The sequence below is a fragment of the Peromyscus leucopus genome, chromosome 7 (assembly GCF_004664715.2).
Source record: "Peromyscus leucopus breed LL Stock chromosome 7, UCI_PerLeu_2.1, whole genome shotgun sequence".
Lineage (NCBI taxonomy): Eukaryota > Metazoa > Chordata > Mammalia > Rodentia > Cricetidae > Peromyscus > Peromyscus leucopus.
The window spans coordinates 16,990,174-17,016,488 of record NC_051069.1 but is presented as its reverse complement, the minus strand read 5'-3'; the positions used below and the strand labels follow the sequence as shown (position 1 = coordinate 17,016,488).

The 26,315-nt window shown below is 40.0% G+C and overlaps 1 protein-coding gene across 1 annotated transcript; it reads left to right on the top strand.

Moving 5' to 3' along the window:
- The first annotated feature begins 7,787 nt into the window (after positions 1 to 7,787).
- Positions 7,788 to 24,331, top strand: Rcn2 (reticulocalbin 2). The gene is made up of 7 exons (XM_028865034.2): positions 7,788 to 8,150; positions 8,498 to 8,603; positions 9,998 to 10,194; positions 17,842 to 17,955; positions 21,454 to 21,550; positions 22,722 to 22,864; positions 23,342 to 24,331. The coding sequence occupies exons 1-7, from the start codon at positions 7,998 to 8,000 to the stop codon at positions 23,492 to 23,494; spliced, it is 963 nt and encodes a 320-aa protein (XP_028720867.1). The 5' UTR covers positions 7,788 to 7,997; the 3' UTR covers positions 23,495 to 24,331.
- Positions 24,332 to 26,315: the final 1,984 nt, after the last annotated feature.

The following is a 26,315-nucleotide window of genomic DNA, read 5'->3' as shown; positions in this document are numbered from 1 at the left end:
AAACAACTAAAAATAGAACTACCATATTATCCCACTCTATTACTGCTGGGAATATATGAAAATAAAATTGTCAATATGAAAAAGTCACCTGCATGTCCATGTTTATTAAGGCACTATTATGGAATTAACCTAGCACCTATTAGCAGGTGAATAAATAAAATTGTGTGTGTGTGTGTGTGTGTGTGTGTGTGTGTGTGTGTGTGTGTAGTATTATTCATCCATAGAGAAGAATAAAATTTAATCATTTATGGGGATGGTGCTGTTGTGTGAATTTTCCTGGGGAGACATGAACAAACATCTGTCGTTCCAGCCAGGGCACCAATGACACAATTTCATCTGAGGCCAGCTTGGTGAACCAATTCATTCATTGGAGTAACCAAAAATTCCACCCCAGCATGGTGACAGCTCACAAAAGCCACATCCCTGAAACTTCCTGACCAGTTGCCAGGCAACGCTCCCTGTGCCTCTCTTCCAGCGACTGCTGTTCGCATAACCTCAAGGAGAGGCCTTGTAATTCTTTCTGAGCTTCCTGAGTCTTATGAGTTTCCTTCCTTCTTGGAAGGTTGCTGTGGCATGGTCTGTATGTTAAATCTGTTGCTCTGATTGGTCAATAAATAAAACAGATTGGCCAGTGGCCAGGCAGGAAGAATAGGCGGGACTACCAGAGAGAAGAATAGAGAGAACAGGAAGGCGGAGAGAGACACTGCCAGCCACCGCCATGACAAGCTGTGGTGGTATTGTGTTCCCCAAAATATTGTGTACTCTAATAAATTTATCTGGGGTCAGAGAACAGACAGCCACTAGATACAAAGGCTAGAAAATGGTGGCACTCACACCTTTAATCCTAGCATTCCAGAGATAGAAATCCCTCTGGATCTCTGTGAGTTCAAGGCCACATTGGAAATAGCCAAGTATGGTGACACACGCCTTTAATCCCAGAAAGTCAGCCTTTAATCCCAGGGAGTGGTGGTAGAATGCAGAAAGATATATAAGGCATGAGGACCAGAAACTAGAAGATTTTGGCTGGTTAAGCATTTGGCTGGTTAAGATTTTGGCTGGTTGAGCATTCAGGCTTTTGAGCAGTAATTCAGCTGAGACCCATTCCGGATGAGGACTCAGAGGCCTCCAGTCTGAGGAAACAAGACCAGTTGAGGATCAATTGAGGTGAGATGGCTGTGGCTTGTTCTGTCTCTCTGATCTACCAGCATTGACCCCAATAACTCTCCTCGGGTTTGATTTTATTAATAAGAACTTTTAAGATTCATGCTACAACAAGCAGCATGTGAAGATGCCTGTAAGCCACGAGCCACGTGGCAAGGTATAGATTTATAGAAATGGATTAATTTAAGATGTAAGAACTAGATAGCTAGAAGCCTGAGCCATTAGGCCAAACAGTTGAAACAATACAAGTCTCTGTGTTTACTTAGTTGGGTCTGAGCGGCTGTGGGACTGGCGGGTGACAGAGATTTGTCCTGACTGTGGGCCAGGCAGGAAAACTCTAGCTACAGAAGGTAGGTTACAATTTGGAGGAAATGGTTATACAGTAGCTGTAGAAGAATGGTGACTGGACACGGGTTAATTCGAAGTATGTGAACATATGGAAATCTCACAATAGTCTCATTAATTTGTGCCATCAGAAATAAAAGAAGCCTTGAACAACAGGAACTAGAGTTCTAGCCTCTAGTTCCACTTTCTGTTTTAATTCCACTCTCCTATTTGGTGGAGAGCAGGCAAGAGTTTGTTTAGTCAAGGTAGGTAAGAGAGTTCTCACTGTATGAGTAAACACTGAGTAGAGACCAGAAGTCATATTTTGGAGCAGTCTAACTTGTTCTATGCAATTCTAAAATAGATGGCTTATTCCTGGAGGTCAGATGGGCCTAGACTCAAAAGGCCGAGACCTTGATTGGCTACAGATGGAGTTCAAGGTCAGCCTGGTCAATTTAGCAAGAGTGTCTCAAAATAAAAAACAAAGCAAAACAGAAGGACTGGAGATACAGTCTGCCAATAGAATGCTAGTCTAGCATGTAAGAGGCCATCCTTTCAATCCCCAGTGCTGGGAAACAAACCCCCAAAACGACCAGATTGAACCAGTTCAGGCAGTATTTGTGATAAGAACTAAAAATTCATACCCAGAGAGGTGGAAGATGAGGAAAAGGAAAAACACATTAGGCAAAAGTAACTTACGACAGAGAAACTCCTGGGATGAAACGTGGCTGCTTTCCAGCGTGGATAGTGGACAGGCACATGACCCCCCAGCCCCAGCTGAGAAGCTATATCGGCAGCTAATGACTGGTGGGGGATGGGAGTCATTTTGTCTTCAGAAGTGGAAGGTAAATTGTTTGGGTAAATTGCTCATGACCCTAAATAACCCCTCCACACATGCACATTCAGGCAGCCCTAACTCAGCTCAGGGGGTTGTTTAAAAGGGGAAAAGACATGACAATTGAAGGAATATGTTAGGAAAAAGAGAGGGTCCATGGCGAGTAGGAAGGAGATCAACAAATGGGGGGTGAATATGATCAAAATAGATAATCTTCAGGCAAGAAATTCTCAAAGAATAAATAAGAATTGTTTTTAAAAGAAAGGTGGATATTTACTGAAAATTTGGGGAGTGTTTCTAGGCCTCTTGGGTCATTCTGGTCTATGTTCCTTGTTCCTCTGCTTTTTTTTTTTTTTTTTTTTTTTTTTTTTTTTTTTTTTTTGAGACAGGGTTTCTTTGTGTAGCTTTGACTGTCCTGTAGACCAGGCTGGCTTTGAACTCACAGAGATCTGCCTGCCTCTGCCTCCTGAGTGCTGAGATTAAAGGCATGCGCCACCACCGCCCAGCCTTCTCCCCTGCTTTCTTAACCTATGGCATTGATACTAGCATCTCCCTCTGTAATCTACTTTTGTATGAGGATTATCTGTCCATTCCCACATTCACGTTGAAACTTAATCTCCAAAGCAACAGAGGATTTTAAAAAGTGGGGCCTTTAGGAGGTATTGAGGCATGAGGTTCTGCCCTCTGAATGCTATTGTGTACCTGTGAGAACACAGGATGCCTGGCTCTCAGGGATGGACTAGAAGCAGAGAACAGTTCCCCCCTGGATACTAAATCTGCTGTCACCTTAATCTTGGACTACTCTTCCTCCAGAACCATGAGAAATAAATTTCCGTCCTTTATAAATATAAAAATTACTCTCGGGTATTTGCTACAGCATTATCAATGGAACACACACAATCATGCGTGCAGGCATTCACACCCACACACATGCACACTGAAAACTCTGGTCAGTTATACATCAAGTGTTAATAGTAATTACTTATGAGAATAAAATCTGTTGGCTAAGCAACATTGTACTCCTCTTTTTCCTTGTTCTCATATTGGCATCTTTAGCCAAGTTTCATCCCCTTCTTTATGTTTTTAAGTTTTCCTGCTAAAGCTATGAGAAAGGATTCTGGGGCTTAATAAAGCGCAAGTCTTAGGGAGGAAGCTGGACAGATTGAGTGTGAGGCTCACAATTAAGACAACCATACATCTTATCTTCTTCCATATACTATACCTTCTGAGCTATTTTTGAGTGTGTAAGGAGCGTGATTAATAATATCAGGACACCCTACAGATACAGGAGGAAGATGTTCTGTTTAATATCTCGCCACCTAACTGACTTTAGGGCCAGAGATGGACCAGTGAAAGTGACAGAGGGCCATAAAGGTGAATTGCCGGAAATAGGGGAGGAAGCTATCATTACACTTGATTATTGGGACAGATAAGTGTTTCATTTGGGGGAAATCTTTAGTGCAAAGCAATCACTTTGAAATTCTTTGAAGCACTTCTAATGGGCTATTGTGATTTTATGAGTACTTAGACCTTTTGGATACTCCTTAGACACGAAACTACTTTCTGAGTACCACATACACCTACCACTCAGGCATCTTCTGTCATCCTCTATGACTTTGTCATAACCCTGGAATTCTCACATCTCCTCTCCAAGGACTGACAAAAGACTAACCAAGCAACAAAATCCTCCTACTTGTGTGATCATTCAGTCTGTGTTGTTTGCCCATTCCCTGTCCTCCCCCTGTCCCTTGTCCTTTGGGTACTCCATCTGTGTGGAGTTGTACACCCACTGGGTTTTTTGAATTTTCTACCTAGGTTGATTATGCTGCCAAACCGCTTTCATTCTGGGTGGAGAGGCCTGTGACCACTCCACACACGTCAAGTACGAGCTGCTTTGTTTTAAAAACCACAGTTTCTTGTAAAGCACAGCTTATCGTACTCAGAAAGTAAGAAATCCACAAATTCCTGTTCTGAATCATTTAGCTAACTCTAGAACCTGTATTATATATTTCCAAAACAATCCCAATAGAGCTGAACTCACTCATTCACAAAAACTTACGGAATTCCTCTTATTAGCAAAGCTTTTTGGAGAAATCACAGTTTCTGAACTCAGGCTTCCCACAGCTTTGTAGTCATGTTGAGAGTCACAATAAACTGCTAAATGCCACAGCAGAGAAATGTGTTAAACACAAAATAAGGGGGACAAGACCTAAGAGATCAACAATTTTGCATTCCAGGAAGTTGAAGATCTCTCCTTTAGGAAACACATATGGGGTCTGAAAGATAGGAATTTTCTAGAAGAAAAAAAGACAAAAGGTTGAACCTCCTTCTGTGGGGCAGATACTTCAGGATACCTAGTAAATGTATTCTTCACAAAGCATAGTACATGCATCAGATGGTTTTGTTTTGTTTTGTCTTGTTTTGTTTTTTGAGACAGAGTTTCTCTGTGTAGTTTTGGTGCCTGTCCTGGATCTTGCTCTGTAGACCAGGCTGACCTCAAACTCACAGAGATCCGCCTGGCTCTGCCTCCTGAGTGCTGGGATTAAAGGCATGTACCACCACCAGGCCTCAGACGAGTTTTTAAGCAAAGTCATTTATTCAAGGCTATATAGTAGGAGAGCTAGAGAGTGAATGTTTGGGTTTGATTCCAAAGTTGTCTGTGATATTTATTTATTTATTTATTTATTTATTTATTTATTTATGTAAGATTATAATATAGTTACATTTCTCCTTTCTCTTTTCTCTATCCAAACCCACCCATGTACCCTCTCCGTTCTCCTTCAGATTCATTGGCCTCTTTTGTCTATGATCTTTCTATGGCATCATACTGCTTGCTAGCAAGGCAAAATACTTTAAATGTTGTATGATTCCATCTGTATAAGGTTCCAGAACAGGAACCATGTATCCATGATGAAACAGGCTCAGAACTGTATGTACTCCATCCCTTTCTACTCTCCTTCTGTCAAATGAGACTTCTCTGTGTTGTCCAGGCTGGTCTTGAACTTGAGGGTTCCTCAAATGAATGCCTTTCCCCAGCCTCCAGTTAGCTGAGACTACAGGCAGGTAGGTACCACTGTCTCTGGATGTAGATACTTGGGGAGGAGGGAAACTCGGAGTGCTGAGCAGATTTCACAAGTGTACATGCACTTCAAAAAAAAAAATGAATTACCACGCATGATGACTTATGCCTGAAATCCCAGCACTTGGAAGGCAGAGACAGGAGAATTGCCCGGAGTTAGAAGCCCAGTTTGACTCACTATCTTTAAAAAATTCATTATGTTGCATCCTTAGCATTTGTGTGCTTTATAGAATATAAATATGTCCTAATATGTAAATAAAAGAAAACTGGAAATTCATTTCTGTGTTTTCATGTTCTTTCACAGAACTTGAAAAATATTTTTCTCTAAAGAGAATTACATACAAATGACAAAAGATTAGTTTGACTTCTCTTGAATGTACATTTTTACTATAGTCTGTTTCCAAACACTCCTCAGAAACAGAAGTTTATGGTGAAGAGTTGCCTAGGATTCCTTCAGGAGTCTTTAAATGTTTCTGCTACCTGGATCCTTTTGAAACTCCAATGAAAGCAAAGCCGGAGAGTTTCCATCCAGAAATGCACACAGCCATAGAATTCTACATAGGCTTTGGGAATAAGCACACTTCTGAACCCTGTGCAGAATCATTTAGTGCCCAAAGATCTCAAAATATGATCTCCTGAGTTAGGTTAGACCCTTTCATACTTTTGAGGGGAAAAATAGTTCATGAGAAAGAAAATAGCTAAAGGAAAACAGGTCCCAGAGCTTCCGATGGTTATTTGTACTAATACTTCATAGCCATTTCAAATCCCGTTAGCTGGGCAGTGGTGGCAAGAGCCTTTAATGCCAGCACTTGGGAGTCAGAGGCAGGCGGATCTCACTCAGTAAGTTCAAGGCCAACCTGGTCTACAAAGTGGGTTCCAGGACAGCCAGGACTGTTACACAGAGAAACCTTGTCTTGAAAAACCAAAATAATAATAATAATAACAATAATAATAACTATTATTATAAAATCCCATTAGCTTCTTTTGCCCCCATATCTCCATCTGGGGAGTCCTTGAGTTTAAAAAAACTCTCAAATACTTTGTATCCAGTCCAATTTAATTGTGATTAAATTACATCAGAAGCTCTTGGAATTTACCTTTTACTTGAGAATAATCCACCCAAAACTGAGTTCCTTTCACTAAATAGGATTATTTTATTTTTCACAGACTACCTCAAAACTCAGAACTGAAATAAAATGTAATATGACCCAGTAATGAAGGTTTTGTTCCTTTAATGAAGTTGACTCTGAAATGTTGCCTGTATTTACACTCTGATATTTAAAATGCTGTTCTACACTGGATTTATCTTCACTTTGGAACCTTTGAATGGTCTCTGAACAAACCTAAGATAACAGTCTGACTCAAGAAACTTTTGTAATTCATGCCCACTCGGTTTTCAGTTTGGAACAGGATTCCTTGTTCCCAATCCAGAGCCTGTGGGAAGTGAAAGACAACCGCCTCTCTAAAAAAAAAAAAAAGAAAGAAAGAAAAGAAAGAAAAAAGAAAACCTTTCCTTCCTATGAAAAGATCTGAATCTAGATAGAACAATTTGTAAACAAAACAGTTCAAGTTACAACGTCTCTGGACTTACTATGCTGAGGTGGAGGAAACTACACAGACCTGAAGCAGGCATGACAAAAAAAAAAAGACGTGTGCACGCATTCATCCATAAAACCACTTGGTGAGCTATTTTTCTGCACAACTCTCCTTTGTTTTTTTCTTCCCCCATGGATGAAAGCATACATTTACCAAGTGCTCGTATGTACCAGTTACTGTTCTAAAGGCATTAATTCACTCCTCACAATTATTTAAAAGTCGCTTTTAAAAAAAGAAAGAAAAGGGAAAAAAAAGATGCCAATTTTATAAAAAGCGCAAACAGGTTCTTAAGGGCCCAAATAATTTAACCAGGTCGTATAAATTCAACATCAGATGCAAACATCTGGCTGCAATTCCCGATACTGTACTTCCTGCCGTGGCGAAATTAAATAAGACACACTGAAGCCTGGGAAATGGATACTGCTGGTCTGTTCCTCGGGCAAAGATTTTTTTTTTTTTTTTTCGAAATACAATAGTGTATTGTTTTTCAGCAAAATCGCAGGCTTTCTCACAGATGGAGGCCAGGAGGGATGCACGGAGTGGTCAGGGAGTTTCCCGCCAGGACCAAGACGGAAAGGAAAAGGCAAAGTGCTCGTGAATTGGGGTTATATCCCCAAGGGTATGGCGGAAAGGGTGAAGGGGCCCGCGGGGGTCGCACGGCCCCCGCAGCTCGCCTGCCTGCTGGCTCTGGTAGGAGGCTCTGAACAAGGGCCCGCCTCCGGGGCAACATGGCCCAATCAGCGACAAGCACACAGCTCCGGTCCCGCCCCCGCCCCCGCGGCCATATAAGGTTGGGCCTGGCGGGCCTCCGCAACGCAGTAGTCGCCGGACTTCGGGCTGCGATTGTGGGAGCCCGGCTGCCGCCGCTGCTGCTGCCGCCGCCCACCGCCCCCCACTGGCAGCGCCGCCCCCTCTGTGGCCGCCCGCGAAGCAAGGCTGCCAAGCCCGGGCTCCGCCTGCCTCCTTCCTCGCGACTCTCCGCGTCCTCGCCGGGCGGGCGCGATGCAGCTGGGCCCAAGGCCCGCGGCGCTGGGGCTGCTGCTGCTGCTGCTGCTGTGCGCCGCGGTGGCTGGCGCCAGCAAGGCGGAGGAGCTGCATTACCCGCAGGGCGAGCACCGGGCAGACTACGACCGCGAGGCGCTGCTGGGCGTCCAGGTGAGGATGCCACGGGCTTTGTCCTGTGACAAAGCGGGGCGACCAGGCGAGGCCTTGGCCGGGGCGGCCTGACAATGGGGGCCGGGCGGGGCTCCGCTTGCGCTCTAGGGGACCCTGAGGCCTGTAAAGCTGGTGGAAATGTTGCCGCTCCAGAGCTAGATCCTTTCTGTTCCTGGAACTAAGGACGGGATCACTCAAGGTGGGAGGGGGACGTATTGAAGAGGAAGTGTAGCTCATCCTGAAATCTTTGGGGCAAATGAGGCATGTGGTAGCCCTGTTTCCCCCCACCATTACATCCTACTGAGTGTAGTGCATGATTCTCCTGTGTATGATTTCCCTTCCCAAAGGAAGACGTCGATGAGTATGTTAAACTTGGCCACGAAGAGCAGCAAAGACGACTGCAGTCGATCATAAAGAAAATTGATTCGGACTCAGATGGTTTTCTCACTGAAAGTAAGGACTGTCTTGCACCGCCAACAATGGAGAATGCCTTTTGTAGGAGATTAATGTACATTTAAAAACAGCGTTGTCTGTTGAATGTAGATTGCTAGTGTTCCAGCGAGCTAAAAGTACTATGATATGGAAAACAGGCTTTATACGTAGAAGTTAGGCTACTGAGTAAAATCAATGCTTTCTCCAACGGTATGTAAACTTCACTTACCCTAATAGGGTAAGTTTGCAAGTCATACCTTGAGACACTCTTCTTTCTCACATCACTTTTCTCATTGTCCATAGTGTGATTCATTTTTAGAGACATTTGCCCAAACCCTTCTTAAGACATCACATGACACAGTACTCCTATGGTATGTAGAATCTTAAGAATCTGCTTTTATTAGTTTATTATAGCAATAAGCAAATAGAAAACATCTTATTGCATGTGAATTATATTTATAGCAACATAAAAAAATATTAGTGCTTAGAATCATCTGCCTCTCTTCAGAGAGATGTACAGAGAGGAAAACCCTATTTTCAAATGAATGGCAAACCCAGGAGTAGAATTCAGCTATCTTAGTTAATTCAGTTTTTAATGTCCTCGGTTCAAAACAAACAACAAAAGAGTGTCCTTAGGTAGGTTGTTAGGCAGAAATGGAATGTATAGAATTAAAAGAACATTCTAAATAAGTTGTTCACAATTGAAGCCATGTTTACTAACATACCTTGATTAATGTGTGATGACACCCAACTGTATTCAGTCTCAACACTTGGAAGACAGGAGAAAGGGGATCTCTGAGTTTGAAGCCAGCCTGGTTCATGTAATGAGTTTTAGGCCAATCTGGCTGCATAGCAAGACCTTGTCCTCAAAAAAAAAAACAAAAAAAAAAAAAAAAAAAAAACCCACACAGTAAATATATATACTCACACATATTTTGGTCGACATATAAGTTAAAGAAAAGCTCAAACCTTTTATAAATAATAAAACCTTTTTTTCTAATTCATAGATAAATAGCCATTCAAATACCTGTGCTTAAGAGATATATGGTAATTCCAACATTCTTGGACTCTCCCCACCTCATTTTTTTTTTGGTTTTTCGAGACAGGATTTCTCTGTGTAGTTTTGGTGCCTGTCCTGGATCTTGCTGGCCTCAAACTCACAGAGATCTGCCTGGCTCTGCCTCCGAGTGCTGGGATTAAAGGTGTGCACCACCACCACCACCACCACCACCACCACCACCACCACCACCACCACCACTGCCCAGCTCCACCTCCTTATTTTTATCAGTACTAATAGGCCAGTTTTCAGGTTTTTGCAGACACGTAAGTTACTTTTTCAAAAAAAGTTTAGAAATCTTCACTCAGATTGGGATTCTTGTGAACATTCATTCTTGTGTTCTGGGGAATTCTCATAGGTGAACTCAGCCAGTGGATTCAAATGTCCTTTAAGCATTACGCCATGCAAGAAGCCAAACAGCAGTTTGTCGAATATGATAAGAACAGCGATGGTACTGTGACATGGGATGAGTACAACATCCAGATGTACGACCGTGTGATTGACTTTGATGAGAACACTGCTCTGGATGACACAGAAGAGGAGTCTTTTAGGCAGGTGGGTCCAAGCTGTTCCTTTTGGTCACACCCTGTCTCTGTCCTCCTGTTTGAACACAAACAGGCCTGAGGTTCACTGGGCAGCCTCCACTTCAATGATTACTTTGATGGTTTCCTTTTAGCCAGATGTACGACTCTTAACTGGGCCTAAATTATCCCTGCATCTGTTTTCCTCTTCACTAATTTGTCCTCATTTCCAGAGTTGTTCCTTAAGTGCATTTTGGTGGTTCTAATATGTATCTCAGTATTTTATTTTTAAAATAATTTAACTGTCAGCTTTATATCATATTTAGATATTTTATGGCATATCCCCATCCTTTAAAAGATTATATGAAATAAAAATGCAGTTGTAGCAAAAAACAACATTCTCCATATCTTATTTATTTTTGTTGTGTGTATATTCCCATTTGGGCACTTGTGGAGGTGACCAGCCTTGGATGTCAGTCTCTACCTTGCACTTTGAGGGAGGGTCTCTTGTTCACTGCTGCATATCCCAGGGTAGCTGGCTCTTGAGCTTCTCAAGTTGTATTGTCTCCACCTCCATTGTGTGGAGAAATATCGTGATTCCAGATCACCATGTCCTGCTTTACATGGGTCCTGGGTATCTGAACCCAAGTCCACACTTTCATGTCGAGCTCTTTTCCCACGGAGCCATCTCCCCTAACATTTCCCATGGTAACATTTTTTTAAAATGGCCTTGGAGATTAAACCCCAGGGCTTTGTGCATGCTAGACTAGTGCTCCACTATGAGCTGCATCTCATGCCTAGTTCAACCATTTTAAAGAGTTTTCAATAGTGTTCATTATATTCATCTTGTTCAACCAGTTGGTCAAGCTCTTTTTATTTTGCAAAACTGAATTCTGTACCCATTGTACCCATTAAATATAAAGTTGCCTATCTCCAGTACATTATGTAAGGAGAATCATGTTTATCTTTTTTATGACTGCCTTATTTACACTTAACATAATGTCCTCAAAGTTTATCCATGTTTTAGCATGTGCCAAAATGTTCTACCTAGAAAGGACATATTCTAAAAAGACCAAATATCTGCCATGTAGTGGTTGTACACACCTTTAATTCTAGCACTCTGGAGGTAGAGGCAGTCAGATCTCTGACTTTGAGGCCAGCCTGCTCTACATAGTGAGTTTTAGGACAGCCAGGACTGTACAATGAAACTGTGTCTCCAAAAACAAAAACAGACAATTAAGATCAAATATTCTAGTGTGTGTTTTGTGTGTGTGCCATATTTTGTTTGTCTACTTGAATTTTTTTTTTTTTACTCTCTGGAATTTTCATACATTTATACAACGTGCTTTGATCGCACCCACCTGTTGTTACCGTCTCCAGCTCCCTCTGGTGCCCACCTCTTCCAGTAGTCTCTCCCAGCTTCATGTCCTCCTTGTTTTTCATTTGAATCTTGTAATGAGTGGTATACAAATCTCTTTTTGATCTTGCTTTTGAGTATCTTGGGTAATTTCCAGAAATGGGACTGCTGGATTGCCTCTGTTACGGTTTTGAAGGTACTGCAGTGTAGTTTGACATAGTGCTACGTTATTTATAGGAACTCAGTTCTGGCTGGATTGCCTCTGTTACGGTTTTGAAGGTACTGCAGGGTAGTTTGACATAGTGCTGCATCATTTATAAGAACTCAGTTCTGAAGATCCAGTAGTTTTGCAGTCTATTGAGTGTTGAATTTTATTTTTTTTGAGACAGGGTTTCTCTTGTACTTCTGGCACTTCTGGCTGTCCTGGAACTCTATCTGTAGTCCAGCTGACCTTGAATTTACAGAGATCCACCTGCCTCTGCCGCCCAAGTGCTGGGATTAAAGGTGTGCGCCACCACAGCCAACTGAGTTTTAATTTTTTTTAAGCAAATAAATAGTTTAAGCAGAAATGAGAAGAGCTATTTTTATTGATAACTTTTCAAGACTTCAAGGAAGTCTGTTAAACCAAAAGTATATCAATAAAATGACTGTATGCTTGACAAATTAATATTCCAAAAGCATTTTAGAAGATTGTTTTAATATAGAAAAGAATAAAAATAAAAACATACTTTGTTGTAAATGATATGTCCCAAAACAAGTTAAGGTGCTTGGAAATCATTTGAGCCTTTTTGCTTTATCTGCATATGTACCTCTAACAGTCATTACTTACCGTTGTACATAATATTTATTGTAGAAGTTCACGTGCACTTCTGGCCACGTGAACTATATAGGCTACCACTAACTCTAGCTTCTTATTTTCCTGCTAATGATTATTCTCTTTTTGTTTGGTTTTTTGAAGCAGTGTCGTACTGTGTAACTCTGGCTGGCCCAGAACTCTCCATGTAGACCACTCTTCCTCAGATTCACAGAGCCTCTGCCTCTGAGTGCCTGGACTAAAGGAGTGTACCACCTCTCCTGGCCTAATAATTACTCTTAAGCTGTCCATATGTTACCAGTGTTCAGGTTAAGAGTTCCAGCCTCCGAGCCAGTCTGCCTGGTTTCACATCCAGCTCTGCCACTTAACAGTTGCTAAACTAAACCTCCCTTCCTTAATTTCCTCATCTCTAAAAATGGGGATTATCCATTGAGGATAATCATAGCGTGGGTAAACAATATACAATAGTTGGAACGATGAGGAGTTGATTTCCAGTTGAAAGACTATTGTAAAAGAAGCAGTACTTGGGAGGTAGAATCAGGAAGATCTCAAGTTTGAGGCTTGACTGTCTTGGGCCATTGAGATGGCTCAGTGGGTAATGGTGCTTGCTGCCAAGACTTAGGACCTGAGTTTAATCTCAAAGATGCACATTCCAAGACCCACGTGGTAGATGAAGAGAACTGATTGTCACAAATTGTTCTCTGAGCTCCACATGTGTGCTGTAATACCACCACCACTTTCTAAAATAAATAAATAATGTTAAAAAAATGTAATAAAGAGTTGAGAGATGGCTTAGTTGTTAGGCTCACTTGTTCTTCCAGAGTACCCAGGTTCAATTCCCAGCACCCACATGGTCACTCACAGCTCTCTATATCTTCAGTCCGAGGGATCTGATGCCCTCTTCTGGCTTCTGTGGGTATCAAGCATGCACATGGTACATACAGACAAAACACCCATACACATATTTTTTTTTTAATTTAATGGAAAAAAAGACCCTGTCTCACAAACAGAAAAAACATGTACAATTCACAGAAATTTATATTTAATAAAAGTGTATAGGCATTTGCTAACTACATCAACTTTAGATTAGTTAGGATTTAATTTGTAAGAGGAAGATAAACTTTGTTTCCCTTCTCCTTAAATGAATCTTTATTTTTCCAGCAGCCTAAAGGGAGTATAGGTCAGTTTTTTCATCCTGGATACTGCTAAAGAGAGCACACATGATGATGAGATTGAATAAGGGTTCTCCTAAGCACCATTAGAATTCTGGGACTTTTCTAAAAACCATGACATGCAAATATAGTATTTTAAAACTACTAGTTAGCTTATAATTTCCTGCCTGTTTCCTATTTTCATTTCTTCCTAACTTCTTTTTACCACTCCAAAGAATTATTCCACTAAAAAAGGATGTATCTGTGTGCCCAAGCACCTGCATACATGAACACACACACAGAAAGTATATGTGTTTCTGTATTCTTAGGAATTTTATATAAGATATGATGTTGTTGACATTGAAGTCCTCATTTTGAAGAGGTAGATTGCTCATTTATAGAAAATACAAATAGTCCTTTTAAAAGGTGTCTTGTTCAAATGCCATTCTCTCAAGTACTCATTACATATTATTGTAAGACTGTCTTTTAAGAATGAATTAAGGGACTGGAGATGACTCAGAAGTTAAGAGCTTTTACTGCTTTTTCAGAGAACCTGAGTTGGGGTCCCAGCATCTACATAGCTTTGTAACTCCAGTTCCAGGGGATTGATTGGGTGACAACTTCTGGCCTCTGAGGGCTCCAGTACTAATGTGGTGCACATAAATTCACGTAAGCACATACACATATACACATAAAAGTAAATATATGCTAATAAGTAGTTTCTTTAAGAATAAGTTAAATGGATCTTTGTATCCTAATGGAAATTATATAGCCCCAAAATGAACACTTACCAGTAGGAATCCTATTGGCTATTATTTGACCAAGAATAAGACAATCTTTTTGAAGTTCTAATAATACTTTTTTTTAGAATTTGATTATCTATAACCTCTAAAAAATTGGTGTGGAATGTAAAAATAAACCCAGAAAGAGTGTGCATTAGTCTTCAAAATATAAAGAGTCTGGGCATGATGGTGTATGCCTTTAATCTCAGCACTCATGAAGCAGAAACAGGGTTCCAAGCCAGCAAAGGCTACACAGTGAGACCCTGCCTCAAAAAAAAAAAAAAAAAAAAAACAAAACTTTAAAGGATGAAGCCTGAGTCAATTTCAAAGTTACAAACTAATTTAGACAAGAATAAAGCTGTCATAAAAAGCAGGTATCTGAAGAAAATAAAATCTTTATATTGAAATCTAGTAGAAAATTAAACTAAAATCAATTTGTACCTGAATCCTTATTTTTGATAAGTTTCCATATAAAGAATATAGACAGCAAAATAATTACTTTTTCACATTGTAAAATATCTGAAGAAGTTTTTCGGAACAGTGTGAAGAACACAAGATAAGCAGAGTAATTGAAGTTGGGGGAGCTGCCTGGCAAAAGTTCAGTATTCTAACTTCTGCAGTCGACTGCGACTACATCATAAACAAGGTTTATTTTTGTAAGATATCAGCATTGCTGCTGATTGTTAAGACCTAACTTTATTCTAGGATTGTTGATTATATATTCCCTCATGTCAAATAATATTTATCCAAGATTGCAGTTTTGTTTTTCACAAATTTCTGCATAAAAATAAATTATTAATATGGTTTTCTTTTTATCACTGTATCTTGTCTTTTAGTACAGTGGTTCTCAACCTTCCTAAAGCTGTGACCCTTTAATACAGTTCCTCATGCTGTGGTGACCCCAACCATAAAATTGTTTTGTTGCTACTTCATAACTATAATTTTGCTACTGTTGTGAATTGTGCTGTAAATATCTGAATGCAGGATACCTGCTTTGTGACTCCTGTGAAAGGGTCATTTGATCAAAGTAATTGCGACCCACAGATTCACAAGCATTGCTCTAGTGGCCTATAAGAAATTTTTAAAAAGAAAATAAAAATGTTCAATTTTGTGGAACTTTCATTATTGTCTTTCAATTTACAATTAAAAACTATATATTGACTTCTTTATTATGAGACATTTTTTAAGAGACTTAAAGGGTTTTTTTAGTTTTTATTTATGTGCATGGATGTTTTGCTTACATGTATGTCTGTGTACTATACATGTCTGATGCCCTCAGAGGCCAGAAGAGGACATTGAATCTCCGGGAACTAGAGTTACAGAAGGTTGTGAGCTGTCCTGTGGGTGCTGGGACTCAAACCTCTGTTCTCTAGAAGAGCAGCCAGTGCTTTTAACCACTGAGCTATCTCTCCAGCTTTAAAAGACATAATCTTGCCATGTAGCCCAGGCTGCCCTCAAACTTGTGATCCTCCTGCCTCAACCTCCCAAGTGCTGGGATTACAAGTATGTGGCATCGTGCCCAGCAATCGGCACTGTTAGTTGCAGTCAAATGGCCATGAACTCTGACATTCCTCCGAACGCTTTTTCCCCCCTCCTTCCTGTGTCCTCCCTCCCCACCTCTTCAGCTTGGTGAAAGAGAGCCTTTCTTTCCATAGGCAAATTTGACCACAGTTAGCTCACTCTGCTAAAACATGGACTTTTTTTAAAGCTCCAGATCGAAGGGTTCTTTCATAAGGAACTCAAAACATTTGGTATTTTGAACAGTGATTTATTCAAAAAGACTTAGTTGACTCTACACAGAACCTCAAATTCTTGTTTTTCTACTTCTGCCCATATTAAATCTGAGCGTTAAATGTAAATTACTTGATCTAAAGTTGCAGCTGTTTAGAAACAGTTTTTTTTTTTTTTTTCGTGTTATAATTGAGAGAATGTGGCTGGCTTGTAGAGTCTAGCTGTTTAAAAACCAAATTCTTTAGGGGAGGTGTGAGCTTTCCACTGGGTGTCAGTGAAATACCTACTGTTTAAGTATATGACTTCTGACTAAGCTATTCTGAAAAAACAATTACCAATGATAAAACACATAAATTAAAAATTGCTAAAAATTATTTGTGATTATGTTTAAACAATAATGTTTACTATATGCAAGTTTTTAGAATAAAAGGCTTTTCCCAAAAATATTCAAAATAGAAAGTGTGTGATGTTAGGCATGTCATACTGATGGTTTTCAAAGTTGTTGGTGAGAGAATTATCCTTGAACATATATCAAAAGCATTCTTGTCCCTAATTGCTGAATCTTTTCTGTACTTGAACATACTTTAAAAAGAAAAACAGAAGTTTGTTTTTTTGGTTTGGTTTGGTTTGGTTTTGGTTTTTTCGAGACAGGGTTTCTCTGTGTAGTTTTGGAGCCTGTCCTGGATCTCGCTCTGTAGACCAGGCTGACGTCAAACTCACAGAGATCCACCTGGCTCTGCCTCTCGAGTGCTGGGATTAAAAACGTGCACCACTGCCGCCCGGCCAATGAGACCCTATTAAGCACTGGGACTATTTATTTCTGAATATATGTAATTAGCAGAATGAAGAGCCTACTAAGAACAGGCTTCCATGTATGCTATCTGTAGTCAGAGGAGGGGTTTCTCAAAACCATTTTTCTGAAACATATATTTGTTTGTTTGAGTGGTTTTGTTTCTTGGTTTTTTGAAACAGGGTCTTTCTATGTAGCCAAGGCTAGCCTGTATCTCATAGACTGGCCTTGAACTCATAGAGATTCGCCTGCCTCAGCCTCTTAAGTGATGTTAACATATTTTTGAAAAATTATTTAGAGGACCTGAAGCAATTTTAAAAGGCTCTACCAAGTTGGTTGTCCTAATTTTATTGTTTTGAAAGTATTCCAAAATTACTGGGCTGAATTAATGAGATGTAAGTATCTGTGGATTTTATTAAATTGTGTAATCTCAATTACTCTGCCAACAATCTAGTAATTTATTGTTTGGGGTTTGGTTTAGCACAGACTGACCTCAGTCCTGATCCTCCTGCCTCAGTGTCTGGAGTGCTGAGATGGCAAGTGTGTGCCACCACTTCACGGTCACTGTTGGGGTTGCCCAGTGGCAGCTGTCCTACAAGTTTCTTAGACATTTTTGTCCCAGTTTTATAGAAGAAACCAAAGAAGTTGAGCAGTTTGCCCTGAATGCCATAGTTAGTGTCTTGTACAACCAAGGTCTGGCTTTGTCTGACTATGGTGCTTCTGTGTGGATGTCTGTGATTAGCTCCACCTACTTTCAGAAGGCTATTATAAAGATAGATGAGATAGCCGGGCGGTGGTGGCGCACGCCTTTAATCCTAGCACTCGGGAGGCAGAGGCAGGCGGATCTCTGTGAGTTCAAGGCCAGCCTGGTCTCCAAAGCGAGTTCCAGGAAAGGCGCAAAGCTACAGAGAAACCCTGTCTCGAAAAACCAAAAAAAAAAAAGATAGATGAGATAATGTATGAAAATGTACTTTAAATCTCACATTGTGTGCATTTTTCAAAGCTGATATGGTACTGAGGTCTTTAAAATTGTTCTTTTTTTTTCCCCAAAAAAAGCTTCATTTAAAGGATAAGAAGCGATTTGAAAAAGCTAACCAGGATTCTGGTCCTGGTCTGAATCTTGAAGAATTCATTGCTTTTGAGCACCCTGAAGAAGTTGAGTATATGACGGTAAGGAGCAAGTTTAACAGCATTATGAGTGATTAAAGCCTGTTTGCTAAGTTATTAAAAATGGGTTGTAAAACAGAAATTTAGAGACGAGCAGATGTTCTCCTCACATAAGATTAGAAGTGGTAAGGGTTTCTGCGATGGCGAGATGTTCTGGGAGGGAGAAATTGGAGGATTTTGTTTTTTAATCTGTGTATATGTGCAACAGTCTTCTCTGGCTACCTCTTCTGTCATAACCTATCAAGGCCTTTCTCATCCCTTTCAGGGTTTTCAGACCTTTGTCTAGGCTTTCCATGTTCTTATCAGTACAACTCTCATGTAGTTCACAGCCTAACTTATGAGAACTTTTGGTCTGGAAAAATGAATCACATTTTGATTGGTTTCAGAGGATGGGATACTTTTTTGACTTTATACATAATAAGTCTTCTCATTCCATGAGTATCTAAAAGAAGTACTGGGGGTATTATTTAGTAGCCCACACAAGGCTGTTGGAATCTAGTTTAATTGTTCTAACACTGGTTGAGCCCCTGTGTTTTTAGCAAGCTTCCTAAGAAGCCTTACTTCCCATCATATTAATAAGAAAACCTTTACTGACAATCCATGTATACTGAGATCTGTTGTATGGCATAAGCCTCCAGCTCTGTGGCTTTATTTCCTGGGCATTTTATGGAGGGAGGTGTAGCTTTTTGTTGAGTAGGTAATGGCCAGAATCTGCTGTCTTGAATAACAACAAGCAGGCGCATTTTTCTCCATAGCTCATGGCAAGGCTCTGCCATTAGTGCCACTTTTCTTGTCATTGTGAAGTTTCTAATTTCTTACTTGGCACAAAGGACATGACCTAGTTTAAGACCAGTGCTAGGTGTGATTTAAATGCCAAAGCTAAGCTGGGCCACACTAATTGAGTTCTAGAAAAGCAGGCAGAGGATTTTGGACCTTGACTTTTAGAGAACAAGGAACAGTTGACTGAGGATGGGGTGGGCTGGTGAAAGCAATTAAATAATAGGCATTATGTAATAGGAGCCTGGCAAGGGAACAGAATAGATTCCATCAACATTTTGAAGACCTTGTACCAGCAATGTCAAGAACGTTGATTTACAAAATAAGTGTTAAGAGACAGAAAGGACCCTGAAGTTTTCAGCTTATATAAAAGTGACAAAAGCTATACCTTTGACACAGTATCGCCTTTCCTCCTCTAAAGGGTATGTTGGGTATAGGAAAAGACAGGGATACAGGATCAGTTAACTGGTTTTTACTGTAGATTCAAGTTAGAATTTAATTTGAAAAGTTTGCTTCATTTTTGTGATACTGGGAATTTAACATGGGATTTTGCATATGCTACATCCCCAGCCCTTATAAGTTATGTAAACTTATAAATTATGCTGGGCGATGGTGGCGCACGCCTTTAATCTCAGCACTCGGGAGGCAGAACCAGGCGGATCTCTGTGAGTTCGAGGCCAGCCTGGGCTACCAAGTGAGTTCCAGGAAAGGCGCAAAGCTACACAGAGAAACCCTGTCTCGAAAAAAACAAAAATAAAAACAAAAAACAAACAAAAAGCAAAAAACCTTTTAAGTTATGTGAACTCATTGTGTGGTGTGGGCAGGCCTTGAACTTTCAATTCCCCTGCCTTAGACTCCCAAGTTGCTGGGATAGCCAGCCTGCTCCACCAAGCCTAGCCTTGAAATATTTTCATTTATATTGTTCTAAAAATTCTTTTAAAGTATGGCAACATAATTAAAATAAATCTGCTATTGCCCAAGGATATTGCTTGAATGGTAGAATTATTATTCTGATCAATGATTCTAACTTTTGTTAGATTACAAACTCCCTTCTCCTTTAAAAATGTGATTTAAAAATAAATAAATAAAAACTGTAGCGCTATCCCAGAAGAAGTGTATATAGACACACTACCCTAAATAATGATTGTAGTTTTATGAGATTCTCACATACTTTCTCTAAAACTAATCCTTGGGTCCCTAGCCTCTTCTATATGTAAAATGTGTATAGTTGGGTTTTTAGAAAACCCAATGTGTCTTTCAGTGTTGCTTCATACAAATGTAGGCGAAGCCCTTGGATTTGTCCAGACTGGAAATTTGAGAAGATATTTTCATTACAGTTCAGATACAAAGTCTGGATGAGAGGCTTAGGGAGCAGCGGGTAGTAAAGTGAGAATCACAGGGTGAAGCCTGAGACTAGACAGGGTGATAATTCAAGAGTAAAGCAATGCCCTGGGGATGTATACATCACAGAAGATGTAGGTAAAGGATCCAAGGTCAGAGAGTCAGAGGCTTGGGTGATTTCTCGGGCTCTATGTGGATATACGTGGCCCCAAATTGGGCGCCAAATATAGTCTTATCAGACTTTTTTGGTCTGTTAGCCCCCAAATAATGACATGGAGACTTATTATTAATTATGAAAGCTTGGTCTTAGCTTAGGCTTGTTCCCAACTAGCTATTATAACTTTATAAGAACTCATTTATATTCATCTACATTCTGCCACATGACTTAACCTCTCCTCCATACTGTACATCTAACTCCTCCCCCGTCTCTCTCTTATTTCCCCATCCCTCAGATTCTTTCCAAGACCCCTTTCTCCCCCAGAAGTCCCACCTATCTTCTCCTGCGTAGGTATTTAATAAAGAACATTCAGCTCTTTATTAAACCAATCAGAAGGTACCTTAGGCAGAGACTCATCTTTACAGTGTACAAAAAGATTATCCCACAGCTATTTCCACCCTGGAGAAAGAACAACATCTGTGTGCTGAGGAGTATAAGGTCCTGTTCTCTGAGAGCCCTTACTGGATTGCAGAGCAAATGGAGGGGGAAAGGAGTAGTCAGAGGTGACACTCTTTCTTCCATACATTTTTAATAAATATGTTACTTACCCCTTCCATTGTTTCCCAGCTCCTTCCCCTCTAACTCTTTCCCTGCTCCCCACAGTACTCAGATTGATGGCTTCTTTTCCTTTGAATATTGTCACACATGTGTGTACATGTGTGCATAAGTATGTAAGTACAACCTGCTGAGTCCACTTTTGTTGCTTGGGTGTGTGTGGTCTCAGGGCTGACCGCTTTGTCGTATTGGAGAGTCAGTTAGGGGCGCTCATCCCTGGAAAAGGCTAATTCTGTTTTCAGTAGTTATTTGTTTCCCTGTAGTTCTTTTTCTAGCAGTCCACTGAGACTTTGAGAGATAGTGTTCTTGAGAAGGAGGAGAATATACAGAAAGCAGGAAGCCTGTGTTTAGTGCTGAGGTTGTTTATGAAAGTGAAATAGAATTCTTCACAACACAGGAGAATAAAGATGTACAATTTAAAATCACTCAGTACTTGGGGATTATTCTTACTTCTGAGTTCTAGAATTTACAAACATTTTCCTGCAGATATGAAAGGCCAGAATGATTGCTTATGAATCAGAAGAAGTTCTATAGTAGGATTGATTAAGACGGTGGGATTGAAATGTTTGTGACAAATGGTTGTTTATTCTCTTTGAATGAATGTGTAACAGGAGTTCGTCATTCAAGAGGCTTTAGAAGAACATGACAAAAATGGTGATGGGTTTGTTAGTTTGGAAGAATTTCTTGGCGATTACAGGCGAGACCCAAGTAAGTTACCCGAGGGTAAGGCGGAAAGCATGGGGTTGGAATTCAGGAAAGAGGTTCTGTGTGACCAGAGGAGCCACACAGGCTCTCACAGCTCCTGACATGCCACTCTGCTCATTTCATTTCCATGTATGTCTAAACACTTCCTTCCTTTTCCAGCAAATGTAATGCCATTGTCATTCAAAGGAGGAAGGAGGGTTGTCTTTAAACTCCTGTGCTACTGCATGTAGATCTTGAGAGAAAGGACATAAAATATTGCAAATAGTGTAGGCTAGATGAAGTAAGTTTGACCTTAAAGGGAGTTTCCTTTCTTTTTTTCCTTTTTCTTTTTTTAAGATTTATTTATTTATTTATTATGTCCTGCATGTTTGCCTACCCATCAGAAGAAGGCACCAGATTTTATTATAGATGGTTGTGAGCCACCATGTGGTTGATGGGAATTGAACTCAGGACCTCTGGAAGAGCAGCCAGTGCTCTTAACCTCTGAGCTATCTCTCCAGCCCCGGGAATTTCCTTTCTTTAAGTTGTTGTCCTTTACCAGAATTGTTGCTTATAAGCTTAAAAAAAGAAGTTTTAAAGTTGTTTTCCTGGTTTGTTATTGCAAATGAGACTTACCTAAGGCATTGCTGTATATAAACATGTCAAACAGTCTGTAGTCACATGATGTACATAAAGCATTGCCCTGGACTGGGCATGTGGCTGTTTACAAAGTGCTGCCTAGCATACAGGAGACCCCTGGATTCTAGCCTTAGTACTGCACAAACCAGGTTTAGTAGCACATCAAGTTCAAAGTCATCTTCAACTACATAGGGAGTTTGAGACTAGTCTGTGTAGGCCCTGTCTCCAAACAATTTTTAACTAAAAATAAATACTATCCATTTAAAAATTAGGAAAACTGGAAATCAGGGTAAGGGACAACACAATAAAAGCACTAGTTTAGTAGATTTGCAACAGTTAAGGCTGAGTTCTTTTGGTTAATTTCTCACTTTTGGAAATCTTTACATATTTATCTTTATTTCTGAATTTTTCTGGTAAGTAGTTCTGTTTCATTGAGTTTCAAAATTTATAGTAAACTTTAAATTCACTTCCTTTATTTTAGAGATACATCAAACTTCTTACTGGTTTCATGTGATACTTTTATATATTAGTGTTTTTGTTTTGCTTTTTTATTAAGCTGCAAATGAAGATCCAGAATGGATACTTGTTGAGAAGGACAGATTTGTGAATGATTATGACAAGGATAATGATGGCCGGCTCGATCCCCAAGAGCTGTTATCATGGGTGGTGCCCAATAATCAGGGCATTGCACAAGAGGAAGTAAGTGTTACAGAATTGTGTTTCCCTTCCTAACACACACTTTGTGTCACTGATAGGACAGGAAGCTGGAAATCTCCAGTAAAAGAAAAAAGAAATGGAATTACATAGGATGGATATATTGTGTTTTGAATTAAATGGTGAAACTTTCATATTGTCAGGGAGACAAGGAAGTTAAGATTGTATCATGTGCTAATCTTAGGACACAGTCAATAGGATGACACCTTGTATCATACTTAGAGGCTCAAGTGGATTATACCCTGTACTGACCCAGTGTGGCGATGCAGAACCCAATATAGATTAAATAAGGGGACACGAGAGAAGCAGTAGACAGGCACAGTGGCATGTATAATAATTTGGAGACTTAGACATTAACAAGTTCTTGGTATATCTAAGTGGTTTTGACAAATCACACCCAAATGGGAACATTTTATTTCAAAGACTAATTCTGGACACCTTTTGGTTTGGTTTATTTTAAAGGCTCTTCATCTAATTGATGAGATGGATTTGAATGGTGACAAAAAGCTCTCTGAAGAAGAGATTCTGGAAAACCAAGACTTGTTTCTTACCAGCGAAGCCACGGATTATGGCAGACAGCTCCACGATGACTATTTCTATCATGATGAGCTGTAACTCCTAATTATGCCCAAGTGCAGGATGGGTCCTTTTGTAGTTTGCTACCAGCTTTACTTTTATGATAAAATATTGATGTTGTATTTTACACTCTTAAGTCTTACCATATCAAATCTTAATGTAGATTATAATTTTGGGCCTTCTAGAAGAAAAACAAAACAAAACTTGATATTTATTTCAAGATTTATTGAAGGAGTAAAACATTAATATTGTGCCATATGACCACACAGTCTTTCCCAAGTACTCCATCTGTGTAGTGCTGTGTTGTGGGATGACTGAGTTTTGTTTCCATACTTGAAGAAATGGAGGACTTTAGACATGTCTAAACAATAGTATTTAAGTAGCATGTGATGAAGCGATCAGTTTTTGTTCTGTACTAAGTAGATTTACTTTTGAAACTGACAAAGGACAGTGTTTTTAGGTTTAGTGTTATATTTTAAAACCTTTAAAGGAACCTTCAGAAGGACTTAAACCTCACATAGATGTTGAGAAGTTCTACTTAATTTTAAAATGGTTTCTATAAAAGGTTTTGTCGTATGAAATAGAACTTTATATTTTTGCATATGTATAGATAGTAATTATATTTAATGTATAATTATAGCATTATGGTGAGTGGAAATTGACATTGTCCAGACTTCATTTTTGACTGATTAAAAATAAACTGTCCTATCTTTTTATATGGTTTTTTTTTCCAGATAAATCTTAAATTTAGCACGGGTTTCATTGTATTATACATTATTCATTCCTTTACTTAGGTAGTGAATGTTCTCAAAACTGTTAATTATTCTAGTGCATATTCTTATTTTGCCTTTTTTTAATAAAAGAATTATGTTATCATTAAATGTGCACCTGAGACATTTTCAATTGCTCTTATATTGAGTGTGATTTTTTGCATTTTGATGCTAAAAAATCATGTTTTTGTTTTGTTTAAGGTGTTAGGTATCAAGCCTACAGCCTCTGGCATTCTAGACATGTTCTGCTACTGAGCTAAAAATTACGGAGGTTGAGAGCCACTTACCCACACCCAGACAATTGGTTTTAATCGTAGTCAGGAGTCAGAGTGCCTTTGTCAGGGTGGAGAAAAGTGGGTGAGGAACGAACTTTTTGGACTTGTGACTTACAGATCCTTTATTTGTGGGTGAAAAGTCAGTTGAGAAATTTGTTTATTATTTTCAAGCTACCATTGTCTCAGAACACCCAGGGTAGGTCACCAAGCTCTTCTTAGTATTTGAGAAGCCCCCAGCTCTCTTCTGACAGAGTTGACTACCTGCTACTGACCTGTCTTTGCTGACATTGGATGCAGATGCAAACTCAAAACTCACCTTTAATGACAGCTCTTACCCTCGTAGTTGAGGTGCATGGTTCTTTATTAACTTATGACATAGCTAGCTATAGCCATTTAAGAACTGAATAATTGTTATCACTCATCTGTCACGTCTGAGCCGCACTAACAGTTAAAATAGCTGCTTGGGTTTTCAGCATGGTAACTGTTTTTCTTAGTAGATCCTCTAAAGCTCCCATCACAGACGTTGAACTATCAGATACAAATTTCATTTCAGTCCTTAGCAGAAATGCTTTCACTGAGTTAAGAAGTTAATATTGTCCATTCGGTATGGATAGACATAGCTCTCTTATGGTGGGCAGTGACCGGCTCCAACCAGTTGAATATAGTAGTAGTTGTCACTCCCTGGCTAGCTCAGTATCAACCCCTCTACCATGGCACTGTGGAGAAGGCTCAGTGAAACAGTGGAGCCACAGAGTCCAATGTCAGTGATTGCTCAGTAGCCACATGGTTAGGATCCTGCCCTCACTCCTGCACATGCGCAGCTCCGGGTCTTGCGTCTTATGTCATCAGTAGGTGCTGGCGACTACATATGCGCAGTGTGGTCACACAATCTGCACCTTAAAAGCCGGATACAGACCTCATTCTCTCTCTGCTCTGTTCTCTCCTTCCCCCTCCACCATCTTTCTCTCTCTTCAGGCCTGGCTCTCCTCTTTCCCCTCCCCCTCTTTCCCTCCTAATAAAGCTCTGAAACCTAACACTGGGTTCTGTCGTGGCCGTGACCTTTCCATGCATTAACCAGTGCCACCATCAGCACTCTTTATCATCCTTTCACATACAGAGATCAAATGGCTCCACACTGGAAATAAACTTTTATTATGCTAGATCAGAGATTTGGGTATTTTTGCTGTTTTTGAATCACAGCAAGATTCAGCCCATCCTAAGTGGAGATTTAGCATTGAGGAAGTGACTTCTATAGGCATTTAAGCAAAAAGCATCTTCCACTAAAACAAAACAGAATTTTTTTCGTTTCATCTGTTTTGAAAGAGTTCACCCAGGCTGGCCTCTAACTCCCTGTTGCACAGTCTGATTCATTCTGGTGATGTATAAATAGGTCATGTGACATAACTGTGTAGTATCTCAGGAATGGTTTCATCGTCCTTAGTTGGTGCTGCAGTGGGCTGTCTCTGCACTAAGGAGCCTGGGGTGTAGTCCAGTTGGTAGTGGTTTGCCTAACATAACACAAAACACAGGTTTCCATCTCTAGCACTAGTCAAATTGGGGAGGTAGAGGCAAGAGGATCAGGAAGGTTTTGTGTGGTTTTGTTTTGTGGGGCTGTGGTGGCATACGCCTTTAATCCCAGCACTCCAGAGGCAGAGGCAGGCGGATCTCTCTGAATTCGAGACCAGCCTGGTCTATAGAGCAAATTTCAAGACAGCCAGGGCCACACAGAGAAACCCTATCTCGGAACACCAAAATAGAAGAAAAAAAAAAAAAAAAAAAAGTCATGTGAAAAAAAAAAAGCGTAAAAACTGAGCT

Excerpts from the sequence above, each read along its gene's own strand:
- Rcn2 (XM_028865034.2), top strand. The coding sequence starts at position 7,998 with ATGCAGCTGGGCCCAAGGCCCGCGGCGCTGGGGCTGCTGCTGCTGCTG. Across the intron at positions 10,195-17,841 it reads AAGAGGAGTCTTTTAGGCAG|CTTCATTTAAAGGATAAGAA; the intron begins GTGGGTCCAAGC and ends CCCCAAAAAAAG. Across the intron at positions 21,551-22,721 it reads CGATTACAGGCGAGACCCAA|CTGCAAATGAAGATCCAGAA; the intron begins GTAAGTTACCCG and ends TTTTTTATTAAG.